Source organism: Hyla sarda, chromosome 6 (assembly GCF_029499605.1).
Source record: "Hyla sarda isolate aHylSar1 chromosome 6, aHylSar1.hap1, whole genome shotgun sequence".
In the NCBI taxonomy this organism is placed as follows: Eukaryota; Metazoa; Chordata; class Amphibia; order Anura; family Hylidae; genus Hyla; species Hyla sarda.
In genome coordinates, this window is record NC_079194.1 from 5,978,204 (window position 1) to 5,990,429 (window position 12,226).

The following is a 12,226-nucleotide window of genomic DNA, read 5'->3' on the forward strand; positions in this document are numbered from 1 at the left end:
GACCCCAGCACCCTTCAGCATAACTCAGCACCCTTCAGCAGACCCCAGCACCCTTCAGCATAACTCAGCACCCTTCAGCAGACCCCAGCATCCTTCGGCAGACCCTGGCACCCTTCAGCACAACTCAGAAGCACCCTTCAGCAGACCCCGGAACCCTTCAGCAGACACCGGAACCCTTCAGCATAACTCAGCACCCTTCAGCAGACCCCAGCACCCTTCAGCAGTACCCAGCACCCTTCAGCAGACCCCAGCACCCTTCAGCATAACTCAGCACCCTTCAGCAGACCCCAGCACCCTTCAGCATAACTCAGCACCCTTCAGCAGACCCTGGCACCCTTCAGCATAACTCAGCATCCTTCGGCAGACCCTGGCACCCTTCAGGAGATCTCAGCACCCTTCAGCAGACCCCAGCACCCTTCAGCACAACTCAGCAGCACCCTTCAGCAGACCCCAGCACCCTTCAGCAGACCCTAGCACCCTTCAGCATAACTCAGAACTCTTCAGCAGACCCCAGCACCCTTCAGCAGACCCCAGCACCCTTCAGCATAACTCAGCACCCTTCAGCAGACCCCAGCACCCTTCAGCATAACTCAGCACCCTTCAGCATAACTCAGCACCCTTCAGCAGACCTCAGCACCCTTCAGCAGACCCTGGCACCCTTCAGCAGACCCCAGCACCCTTCAGCATAATTCAGCACTCTTCAGCAGACCCCAGCACCCTTCAGCATAACTCAGCACCCTTCAGCAGACCCCAGCACCCTTCAGCAGACATCAGCACCCTTCAGCATAACTCAGCACCCTTCAGTAGACCTTAGCACCCTTCGGCATACCCCAGCACCCTTCAGCAGACCCCAGCACCCTTCAGCATAACTCAGCACCCTTCAGCAGACCCCAGCACCCTTGAGCAGACCCTGGGACAATTCAGCATACCCCAGCAACCTTCAGCAGACCCCAGCACCCTTCAGCATAACTCAGCACCCTTCAGCAGACCCCAGCACCCTTCAGCAGACCCCAGCCCCCTTCAGCAGACCCCAGCACCCTTCAGCAGACCCCAGCACCCTTCAGCAGACCCCAGCACCCTTCAGCAGACCCCAGCACCCTTCAGCAGACCCCGGCACCCTTCAGAAGACCCTGGCACCCTTCAGCAGACCCCAGCACCCTTCAGCATAACTAAACACCCTTCAGCAGATCCTGGCACCCTTCAGCAGACCCCAGCACCCTTCAGCAGACCCCAGCACCCTTCAGCATAACTCAGCACCCTTCAGCGTAACTCAGCACCATTCAGCATAACTCAGCACCCTTCAGCAGGCCCCAGCACCCTTCAGCAGTACAGAGCACCCTTTAGCAGTACCCAGCACCCTTCAGCAGACCCCAGCACCCTTCAGCAGACCCCAGCATCCTTCAACAGAACTCAGCACCCTTCGGCAGACCCTGGCACCCTTCAGCATACCCCAGCAACCTTCAGCAGACCCCAGCACCCTTGAGCATAACTCAGCACCCTTCAGCAGACCCCAGCACCCTTCAGCAGACCCTGGCACCCTTCTGCAGACCCCAGCACCCTTCAGCATAACTCAGCACCCTTCAGCAGACCCCAGCACCCTTCAGCAGACCCAGCACCCTTCAGCAGACCCCAGCACCCTTCAGCAGAACTCAGCACCCTTCAGCAGACCCCAGCCCCCTTCGGCAGACCCCGGCACCCTTCAGAAGACCCTGGCACCCTTCAGCAGACCCCAGCACCCTTCAGCATAACTCAGCACCCTTCAGCAGATCCCGGCACCCTTCAGCAGACCCTAGCACCCTTCAGCATAATTCAACATCCTCCGGAAGACCCCGGCACCCTTGAGTAGACCCCGGCACCCTTCAGCAGACCCCAGCACCCTTTGGCAGACCCCAGCACCCTTCAGCATAACTCAGCACCCTTCAGCAGACTGCAGCACCCTTCAGCAGACCCCAGCACCCTTCGGCATAACTCAGCACCCTTCAGCAGACCCCAGCGCCCTTCAGCAGACCCCAGCCCCCTTCGGCAGACCCCAGCACCCTTCAGAAGACCCTGGCACCCTTCAGCAGACCCCAGCACCCTTCAGCATAACTCGGCACCCTTCAGCAGATCCCGGCACCCTTCAGCAGACCCCAGCACCCTTCAGCAGACCCCAGCGCCCTTCAGCAGACCCCAGCGCCCTTCAGCAGACCCCAGCGCCCTTCAGCATAACTCAGTACCCTTCAGCAGACCCCAGCACCCTTCAGTAGACCCCAGCACCCTTCAGCAGACCCCAGCGCCCTCCAGCAGACCCCAGCGCCCTTCAGCAGACCCCAGCGCCCTTCAGCATAACTCAGTACCCTTCAGCAGACCCCAGCACCCTTCAGTAGACCCCAGCACCCTTCAGCAGACCCCAGCACCCTTCAGCATAATTCAGCACCCTTCAGCAGATCCCGGCACCCTTCAGCAGACCCTAGCATCCTTCAGCATAATTCAACATCCTCCGGCAGACCCCGGCACCCTTGAGTAGACCCCGGAACCCTTCAGCAGACCCCAGCGCCCTTCAGCATAACTCAGTACCCTTCAGCAGACCCCAGCACCCTTCAGTAGACCACAGCACCCTTCAGCAGACCCCAGCGCCCTTCAGCAGACCCCAGCGCCCTTCAGCATAACTCAGTACCCTTCAGCAGACCCCAGCACCCTTCAGTAGACCACAGCACCCTTCAGCAGACCCCAGCGCCCTTCAGCAGACCCCAGCACCCTTCAGTATAACTCAGTACCCTTCAGCAGACCCCAGCGCCCTTCAGCAGACCCCAGCGCCCTTCAGCAGACCCCAGCACCCTTCAGCAGACCCCAGCGCCCTTCAGCAGACCCCAGCACCCTTCAGCAATACCCAGCACCCTTCAGCAGACCCCAGCGCCCTTCAGCATAACTCAGTACCCTTCAGCAGACCCCAGCACCCTTCAGTAGACCCCAGCACCCTTCAGCAGACCCCAGCGCCCTCCAGCAGACCCCAGCGCCCTTCAGCAGACCCCAGCGCCCTTCAGCATAACTCAGTACCCTTCAGCAGACCCCAGCACCCTTCAGTAGACCCCAGCACCCTTCAGCAGACCCCAGCACCCTTCAGCATAATTCAGCACCCTTCAGCAGATCCCGGCACCCTTCAGCAGACCCTAGCATCCTTCAGCATAATTCAACATCCTCCGGCAGACCCCGGCACCCTTGAGTAGACCCCGGAACCCTTCAGCAGACCCCAGCGCCCTTCAGCATAACTCAGTACCCTTCAGCAGACCCCAGCACCCTTCAGTAGACCACAGCACCCTTCAGCAGACCCCAGCGCCCTTCAGCAGACCCCAGCGCCCTTCAGCATAACTCAGTACCCTTCAGCAGACCCCAGCACCCTTCAGTAGACCACAGCACCCTTCAGCAGACCCCAGCGCCCTTCAGCAGACCCCAGCACCCTTCAGTATAACTCAGTACCCTTCAGCAGACCCCAGCGCCCTTCAGCAGACCCCAGCGCCCTTCAGCAGACCCCAGCACCCTTCAGCAGACCCCAGCGCCCTTCAGCAGACCCCAGCACCCTTCAGCAATACCCAGCACCCTTCAGCAGACCCCAGCCCCCTTCAGCATAACTCTGCACCCTTCAGCAGTACCCAGCACCCTTCAGCAGATTCCAGCACCCTTCAGCAGACCCCAACACCCTTCAGCAGACCCCAGCACCCTTCAGCAGATCCCAGCACCCTTCAGCAGTACCCAGCACCCTTCAGCAGACTCCAGCACCCTTCAGCAGACCCCAGCACCCTTCAGCAGACTCCAGCACCCTTCAGCAGACTCCAGCACCCTTCAGCAGACGCCAGCACCCTTCAGCAGACGCCAGCACCCTTCAGCATAACTCAGCACCCTTCAGCAGACCCCAGCACCCTTCAGCAGTACCCAGCAACCTCCAGCATAATTCAGCACCCTTCAGCAGTACCCAGCACCCTTCAGCAGACCCCAGCACCCTTCAGCAGTACCCAGCACCCTTCAGCAGACCCCAGCACCCTTTAGCAGACCCCAGCACCCTTCAGCATAACTCAACACCCTTCAGCAGTACCCAGCACCCTTCAGCAGACCCCAGCATCCTTCAGCAGACATCAGCACCCTTCAGCATAACTCAGCACCCTTCAGCATAACTCAGCACCCTTCAGCAGACCGCAGCACCCTTTAGCAGTACCCAGCACCCTTCAGCAGACCCCAGCACCCTTCAGCAGTACCCAGCACCCTCCATCATAATTCAGCACCCTTCAGCAGTACCCAGCACCCTTCAGCAGACCCAAGCACCCTTCAGCAGACCCCAGCACCCTTTAGCAGACCCCAGCACCCTTCAGCAGTACCCAGCACCCTTCAGCAGACCCAAGCACCCTTCAGCAGATCCCAGCACCCTTCAGCAGACCCCAGCACCCTTCGGCAGATCCCAGCACCCTTCAGCAGATCCCAGCACCCTTCAGCAGACCCCAGCACCCTTCAGCAGACCTCAGCACCCTTCAGCATAACTCAGCACCCTTCAGCAGACCCCAGCACCCTTCAGCATAACTCAGCACCCTTCAGCAGACCCCAGCACCCTTCAGCATAACTCAGCACCCTTCAGCAGACCCCAGCACCCTTCAGCATAACTCAGCACCCTTCAGCAGACCCCAGCATCCTTCGGCAGACCCTGGCACCCTTCAGCACAACTCAGCAGCACCCTTCAGCAGACCCCAGCACCCTTCAGCACAACTCAGAAGCACCCTTCAGCAGACCCCGGAACCCTTCAGCAGACACCGGAACCCTTCAGCATAACTCAGCACCCTTCAGCAGACCCCAGCACCCTTCAGCAGTACCCAGCACCCTTCAGCAGACCCCAGCACCCTTCAGCATAACTCAGCACCCTTCAGCAGACCCCAGCACCCTTCAGCATAACTCAGCACCCTTCAGCAGACCCCAGCATCCTTCGGCAGACCCTGGCACCCTTCAGGAGATCTCAGCACCCTTCAGCAGACCCCAGCACCCTTCAGCACAACTCAGCAGCACCCTTCAGCAGACCCCAGCACCCTTCAGCAGACCCTAGCACCCTTCAGCATAACTCAGAACTCTTCAGCAGACCCCAGCACCCTTCAGCAGACCCCAGCACCCTTCAGCATAACTCAGCACCCTTCAGCAGACCCCAGCACCCTTCAGCATAACTCAGCACCCTTCAGCATAACTCAGCACCCTTCAGCAGACCTCAGCACCCTTCAGCAGACCCTGGCACCCTTCAGCAGACCCCAGCACCCTTCAGCATAATTCAGCACTCTTCAGCAGACCCCAGCACCCTTCAGCATAACTCAGCACCCTTCAGCAGACCCCAGCACCCTTCAGCAGACATCAGCACCCTTCAGCATAACTCAGCACCCTTCAGTAGACCTTAGCACCCTTCGGCATACCCCAGCACCCTTCAGCAGACCCCAGCACCCTTCAGCATAACTCAGCACCCTTGAGCAGACCCTGGGACAATTCAGCATACCCCAGCAACCTTCAGCAGACCCCAGCACCCTTCAGCATAACTCAGCACCCTTCAGCAGACCCCAGCACCCTTCAGCAGACCCCAGCCCCCTTCAGCAGACCCCAGCACCCTTCAGCAGACCCCAGCACCCTTCAGCAGACCCCAGCACCCTTCAGCAGACCCCAGCCCCCTTCGGCAGACCCCGGCACCCTTCAGAAGACCCTGGCACCCTTCAGCAGACCCCAGCACCCTTCAGCATAACTAAGCACCCTTCAGCAGATCCTGGCACCCTTCAGCAGACCCCAGCACCCTTCAGCAGACCCCAGCACCCTTCAGCATAACTCAGCACCCTTCAGCGTAACTCAGCACCATTCAGCATAACTCAGCACCCTTCAGCAGGCCCCAGCACCCTTCAGCAGTACAGAGCACCCTTCAGCAGTACCCAGCACCCTTCAGCAGACCCCAGCACCCTTCAGCAGACCCCAGCATCCTTCAACAGAACTCAGCACCCTTCGGCAGACCCCAGCACCCTTGAGCAGACCCTGGCACCCTTCAGCATACCCCAGCAACCTTCAGCAGACCCCAGCACCCTTGAGCATAACTCAGCACCCTTCAGCAGACCCCAGCACCCTTCAGCAGACCCTGGCACCCTTCTGCAGACCCCAGCACCCTTCAGCATAACTCAGCACCCTTCAGCAGACCCCAGCACCCTTCAGCAGACCCAGCACCCTTCAGCAGACCCCAGCACCCTTCAGCAGAACTCAGCACCCTTCAGCAGACCCCAGCCCCCTTCGGCAGACCCCGGCACCCTTCAGAAGACCCTGGCACCCTTCAGCAGACCCCAGCACCCTTCAGCATAACTCAGCACCCTTCAGCAGATCCCGGCACCCTTCAGCAGACCCTAGCACCCTTCAGCATAATTCAACATCCTCCGGAAGACCCCGGCACCCTTGAGTAGACCCCGGCACCCTTCAGCAGACCCCAGCACCCTTTGGCAGACCCCAGCACCCTTCAGCATAACTCAGCACCCTTCAGCAGACTGCAGCACCCTTCAGCAGACCCCAGCACCCTTCGGCATAACTCAGCACCCTTCAGCAGACCCCAGCGCCCTTCAGCAGACCCCAGCCCCCTTCGGCAGACCCCAGCACCCTTCAGAAGACCCTGGCACCCTTCAGCAGACCCCAGCACCCTTCAGCATAACTCGGCACCCTTCAGCAGATCCCGGCACCCTTCAGCAGACCCCAGCACCCTTCAGCAGACCCCAGCGCCCTTCAGCAGACCCCAGCGCCCTTCAGCAGACCCCAGCGCCCTTCAGCATAACTCAGTACCCTTCAGCAGACCCCAGCACCCTTCAGTAGACCCCAGCACCCTTCAGCAGACCCCAGCGCCCTCCAGCAGACCCCAGCGCCCTTCAGCAGACCCCAGCGCCCTTCAGCATAACTCAGTACCCTTCAGCAGACCCCAGCACCCTTCAGTAGACCCCAGCACCCTTCAGCAGACCCCAGCACCCTTCAGCATAATTCAGCACCCTTCAGCAGATCCCGGCACCCTTCAGCAGACCCTAGCATCCTTCAGCATAATTCAACATCCTCCGGCAGACCCCGGCACCCTTGAGTAGACCCCGGAACCCTTCAGCAGACCCCAGCGCCCTTCAGCATAACTCAGTACCCTTCAGCAGACCCCAGCACCCTTCAGTAGACCACAGCACCCTTCAGCAGACCCCAACGCCCTTCAGCAGACCCCAGCGCCCTTCAGCATAACTCAGTACCCTTCAGCAGACCCCAGCACCCTTCAGTAGACCACAGCACCCTTCAGCAGACCCCAGCGCCCTTCAGCAGACCCCAGCGCCCTTCAGCAGACCCCAGCGCCCTTCAGCAGACCCCAGCACCCTTCAGCAGACCCCAGCGCCCTTCAGCAGACCCCAGCACCCTTCAGCAGACCCCAGCGCCCTTCAGCAGACCCCAGCGCCCTTCAGCAGACCCCAGCACCCTTCATAACTCAGTACCCTTCAGCAGACATTTTAAAGTGGTACTCTGGTGGAAAACATTTTTTTTTATAATCATCTGTTGCCAGAAAGTTAAACAGATTTGTAGATTACTTCTATATAAAACTCCTAACCCTTCCAGTACTTATCAGCTGCTGTATGCTTCACAGGAAGTTGTGTAGTTCTTTCCAGTCTGACCACAGTGCTCTCTGCTGACACCTCTGTCCATGTCAGGAACTGTCCAGAGCAGGTGAGGTTTGCTATGGGGATTTGTTTCTGCTCTGGACAGTTCCTGACGTTGACAGAGGTGGCAGCAGAGAGCACTGTGGTCAGACTGGAAAGAACTACACAACTTCCTGTGGAGCATACAGCAGCTGATAAGTACTGGAAGGGTTAAGATCTTACATAGAAGTAAGTTACAAAGTTGTTTAACTTTTTGACACCAGTTGATTTAAAAAAAATAAAATAAAAAAAAAACGTTTTCCACCGTAGTTCCCCTTTAAGAATGAGGAAATAACCAAAAGGTCACAAACAAAAAATGAAGCAAAGTAAATAAACACCTGAGATTCTTCCTCAGGTGTCACCGCCGGTTGTTCGTCTGCTCCTCGTGTCCTTGGGTGAAGTTTTGGTTTTGCAACAAATGTGAAGTCATTTTGTCTTAAGGTCAAATACTAAAGTTACCAGAAAAGATTTCAGGTTCTCAGAGAACGTTCAACAAAGGATCAAACGTGAGAAGTGCGAGCAGTGTATTTATTGTGAGACCCCCATGTCTGTATTTATTATGAGACCCCCATGTCTGTATTTATTATGAGACCCCCATGTCTGTATTTATTGTGAGACCCCCATGTCTGTATTTATTATGAGACCCCCATGTCTGTATTTATTATGAGACCCCCATGTCTGTACTTATTATGAGACCCCCATATCTGTACTTATTGTGAGACCCCCATGTCTGTATTTATTGTGAGACCCCCATGTCTGTATGTATTATGAGACCCCCATATCTGTACTTATTTTGAGACCCCCATGTCTGTACTTATTATGAGACCCCCATGTCTGTATTTATTGTGAGACCCCCATGTCTGTATTTATTATGAGACCCCCATGTCTGTATTTATTATGAGACCCCCATGTCTGTATTTATTATGAGACCCCCATATCTGTATTTATTATGAGACCCCCATGTCTGTATTTATTGTGAGACCCCCATGTCTGTACTTATTATGAGACCCCCATGTCTGTACTTATTATGAGACCCCCATGTCTGTATTTATTATGAGACCCCCATGTCTGTATTTATTATGAGACCCCCATGTCTGTATTTATTGTGAGACCCCCATGTCTGTATTTATTGTGAGACCCCCATGTCTGTACTTATTGTGAGACCCCCATGTCTGTACTTATTGTGAGACCCCCATGTCTGTACTTATTATGAGACCCCCATGTCTGTACTTATTATGAGACCCCCATGTCTGTACTTATTTTGAGACCCCCATATCTGTACTTATTATGAGACCCCCATGTCTGTACTTATTGTGAGACCCCCATGTCTGTACTTATTGTGAGACCCCCATATCTGTACTTATTGTGAGACCCCCATATCTGTACTTATTGTGAGACCCCCATGTCTGTACTTATTATGAGACCCCTATGTCTGTACTTATTATGAGACCCCCATATCTGTATTTATTATGAGACCCCCATGTCTGTATTTATTATGAGACCCCCATGTCTGTATTTATTATGAGACCCCCATGTCTGTACTTATTATGAGACCCCCATGTCTGTATTTATTATGAGACCCCCATGTCTGTATTTATTATGAGACCCCCATGTCTGTACTTATTTTGAGACCCCCATATCTGTACTTATTATGAGACCCCCATGTCTGTACTTATTGTGAGACCCCCATGTCTGTACTTATTGTGAGACCCCCATGTCTGTACTTATTGTGAGACCCCCATATCTGTACTTATTGTGAGACCCCCATATCTGTACTTATTGTGAGACCCCCATATCTGTACTTATTGTGAGACCCCCATGTCTGTACTTATTATGAGACCCCTATGTCTGTACTTATTATGAGACCCCCATATCTGTATTTATTATGAGACCCCCATGTCTGTATTTATTATGAGACCCCCATGTCTGTATTTATTATGAGACCCCCATGTCTGTACTTATTATGAGACCCCCATGTCTGTATTTATTATGAGACCCCCATGTCTGTATTTATTATGAGACCCCCATATCTGTATTTATTATGAGACCCCCATATCTGTACTTATTATGAGACCCCCATGTCTGTACTTATTATGAGACCCCCATGTCTGTACTTATTATGAGACCCCCATGTCTGTACTTATTATGAGACCCCCATGTCTGTATTTATTATGAGACCCCCATGTCTGTACTTATTATGAGACCCCCATGTCTGTACTTATTATGAGACCCCCATGTCTGTACTTATTATGAGACCCCCATGTCTGTACTTATTATGAGACCCCCATGTCTGTACTTATTATGAGACCCCCATGTCTGTATTTATTATGAGACCCCCATGTCTGTAGACCCTCCTGCTACACGTATCAGCTGCGCCATTCCTAAGAGGGGCCCTAAAAGATCTCAGCGAAGACAAACATGAGACAATTGTGACCTGCATTGTGTTACCGTGTCCTGGAATAGAAGATACATTTCTTTATCATTACAACATATAGAAACAAAGAAATGTCTAATGACCTAAGGACCATCTGTGCTATTGGACCACATAGCAAAGGCAGGGGTGGGACTATATAGGAAAGGCAGGGGTGGGACCACATAGCAAAGACAGGGGTGGGATCACATAGCAAAGGCAGGGGTGGGACCACATAGCAAAGGCAGGGGTGGGACTATATAGCAAAGGCAGGGGTGGGACCACATAGCAAAGGCAGGGGTGGGACTATATAGGAAAGGCAGGGGTGGGACCACATAGCAAAGACAGGGGTGGGATCACATAGCAAAGGCAGGGGTGGGACCACATAGCAAAGGCAGGGGTGGGACTATATAGCAAAGGCAGGGGTGGGACCACATAGCAAAGGCAGGGGTGGGATTACATAGCAAAGGCAGGGGTGGGATTACATAGCAAAGGCAGGGGTGGGATTACATAGCAAAGGCAGGGGTGGGACCACATAGCAAAGGCAGGGGTGGGACCACATAGCAAAGGCAGGGGTGGGATTACATAGCAAAGGCAGGGGTGGGATCACATAGCAAAGGCAGGGGTGGGATTACATAGCAAAGGCAGGGGTGGAATTACATAGCAAAGGCAGGGGTGGGACCACATAGCAAAGGCAGGGGTGGGATTACATTGCAAAGGCAGGGGTGGGATCACATAGCAAAGGCAGGGGTGGTATTACATAGCAAAGGCAGGGGTGGGATTACATAGTAAAGGCAGGGGTGGGACCACATAGCAAAGGCAGGGGTGGGATTACATAGCAAAGGCAGGGGTGGGATTACATAGCAAAGGCAGGGGTGGGACCACATAGCAAAGGCAGGGGTGGGATTACATAGCAAAAGCAGGGGTGAAACCACATAGCAAAGGCAGGGGTGGGACTATATAGGAAAGGTAGAGGTGGGACCACATAGGAAAGGCCACACTAAGGAAAGGCCGGATTCTTGCACCCCTATAGACCCCCTTATTTTCTGAAGCAGTTATGGCTGCTGTGACTAAAGAGAAGCATAAGGCCTTGTACACACCACATATTACAGCTGGATACAAACTCCTGCTCCAAGTTGCAGCCATAGTACGGAAATCTATGGGGCCACATTGAACCTCCACACGTCTCTTAATGTCATATCAACAAATTAAAGAACAGTCCTCATGTACGAGTAATGATCATCCCAAAAATCTCCCAATCCCTCCCCGGTAAGATGGAGATGATTGGTCTCGGCAGTGATGGCTCCTCGTTCAGTAAATGACGTAATATTATTCTTATTATTATTGAATCTTGTATTGATGAAAAATGATGACGATTACGATTATGATATTTTCCCACAGGACGCGGAATACGAATCAGAGACATCTTAAAGGACGATGAAATGCTGACGCTGTTCTTGCTGAAGGACATCGGACTGTCTGACTCGGTCGTGTATCAGCTCATAAACGCTCAAATCCGGGTGGAACAGGTAAGAACTAAACTTCATGGGCTCATCTGGTACCAGATAAATAAGGCGCATATACCAGACCCGACCAATGTTGTGTATTCACCAGGGGGGGGGGATAGGGTCCTAAATGATCAGGGACAAAACATATGTTTAATCCACAATAAAAATGAATTAAAGGAGCAGTGAAAAACGTGTCCCTTATCTTGCCGACTGCTAGGACCCCACGGGTTCTCCTGTACTGGGCCCCGGCTCTCCCCTGGAGGGGCGCGTCACAGCCCCCGCCATATATCTCTATGGTTGAGCCAATGATAATCGATCAGCTCTCCTATAGAGATATATGGAGGGGGCGTGGTGAACCCTACTTTGGGCAAGGGTCGTGACGCCCCACTCCAGGGGAAAGCAGGGACCCCGTAATGGAGATTGTGGGGTTCCCATCAGTAGGATCCTCTATCCTATCTTGTGGATAGCGATACATTTTTTAACTATGACATTTCTCCTTTAATTAAGTCCCCTCTGTGGTTCTACAAAATAAAATGAAACCTCTTTGAGAAGACCACATAAAACTGCATTGAAAAGTGGTCTTCTAGGGGAGGCGGTCTTCTAGGGGGGCGGTCTTGTGGGGCAGG

General features: G+C 54.2%; 1 protein-coding gene across 2 annotated transcripts in view; it reads left to right on the top strand.

Annotated features, from left to right (window-relative positions):
• ABCA4 (ATP binding cassette subfamily A member 4) overlaps positions 1 to 12,226 on the top strand; it is a 319,079-nt gene that overhangs the window by 23,206 nt on the left and 283,647 nt on the right. The window contains exons 1-2 of one of the 2 annotated variants that reach the window (XM_056523115.1): positions 8,098 to 8,188; positions 11,494 to 11,621. In XM_056523115.1, coding sequence (XP_056379090.1) covers positions 11,535 to 11,621 — 87 coding nt within the window. In that variant the 5' untranslated portion in view covers positions 8,098 to 8,188; positions 11,494 to 11,534. Of the gene's footprint in view, positions 1 to 8,097; positions 8,189 to 11,493; positions 11,622 to 12,226 lie in introns of those variants that run through there. The other variant, XM_056523119.1, reaches the window with a different exon arrangement.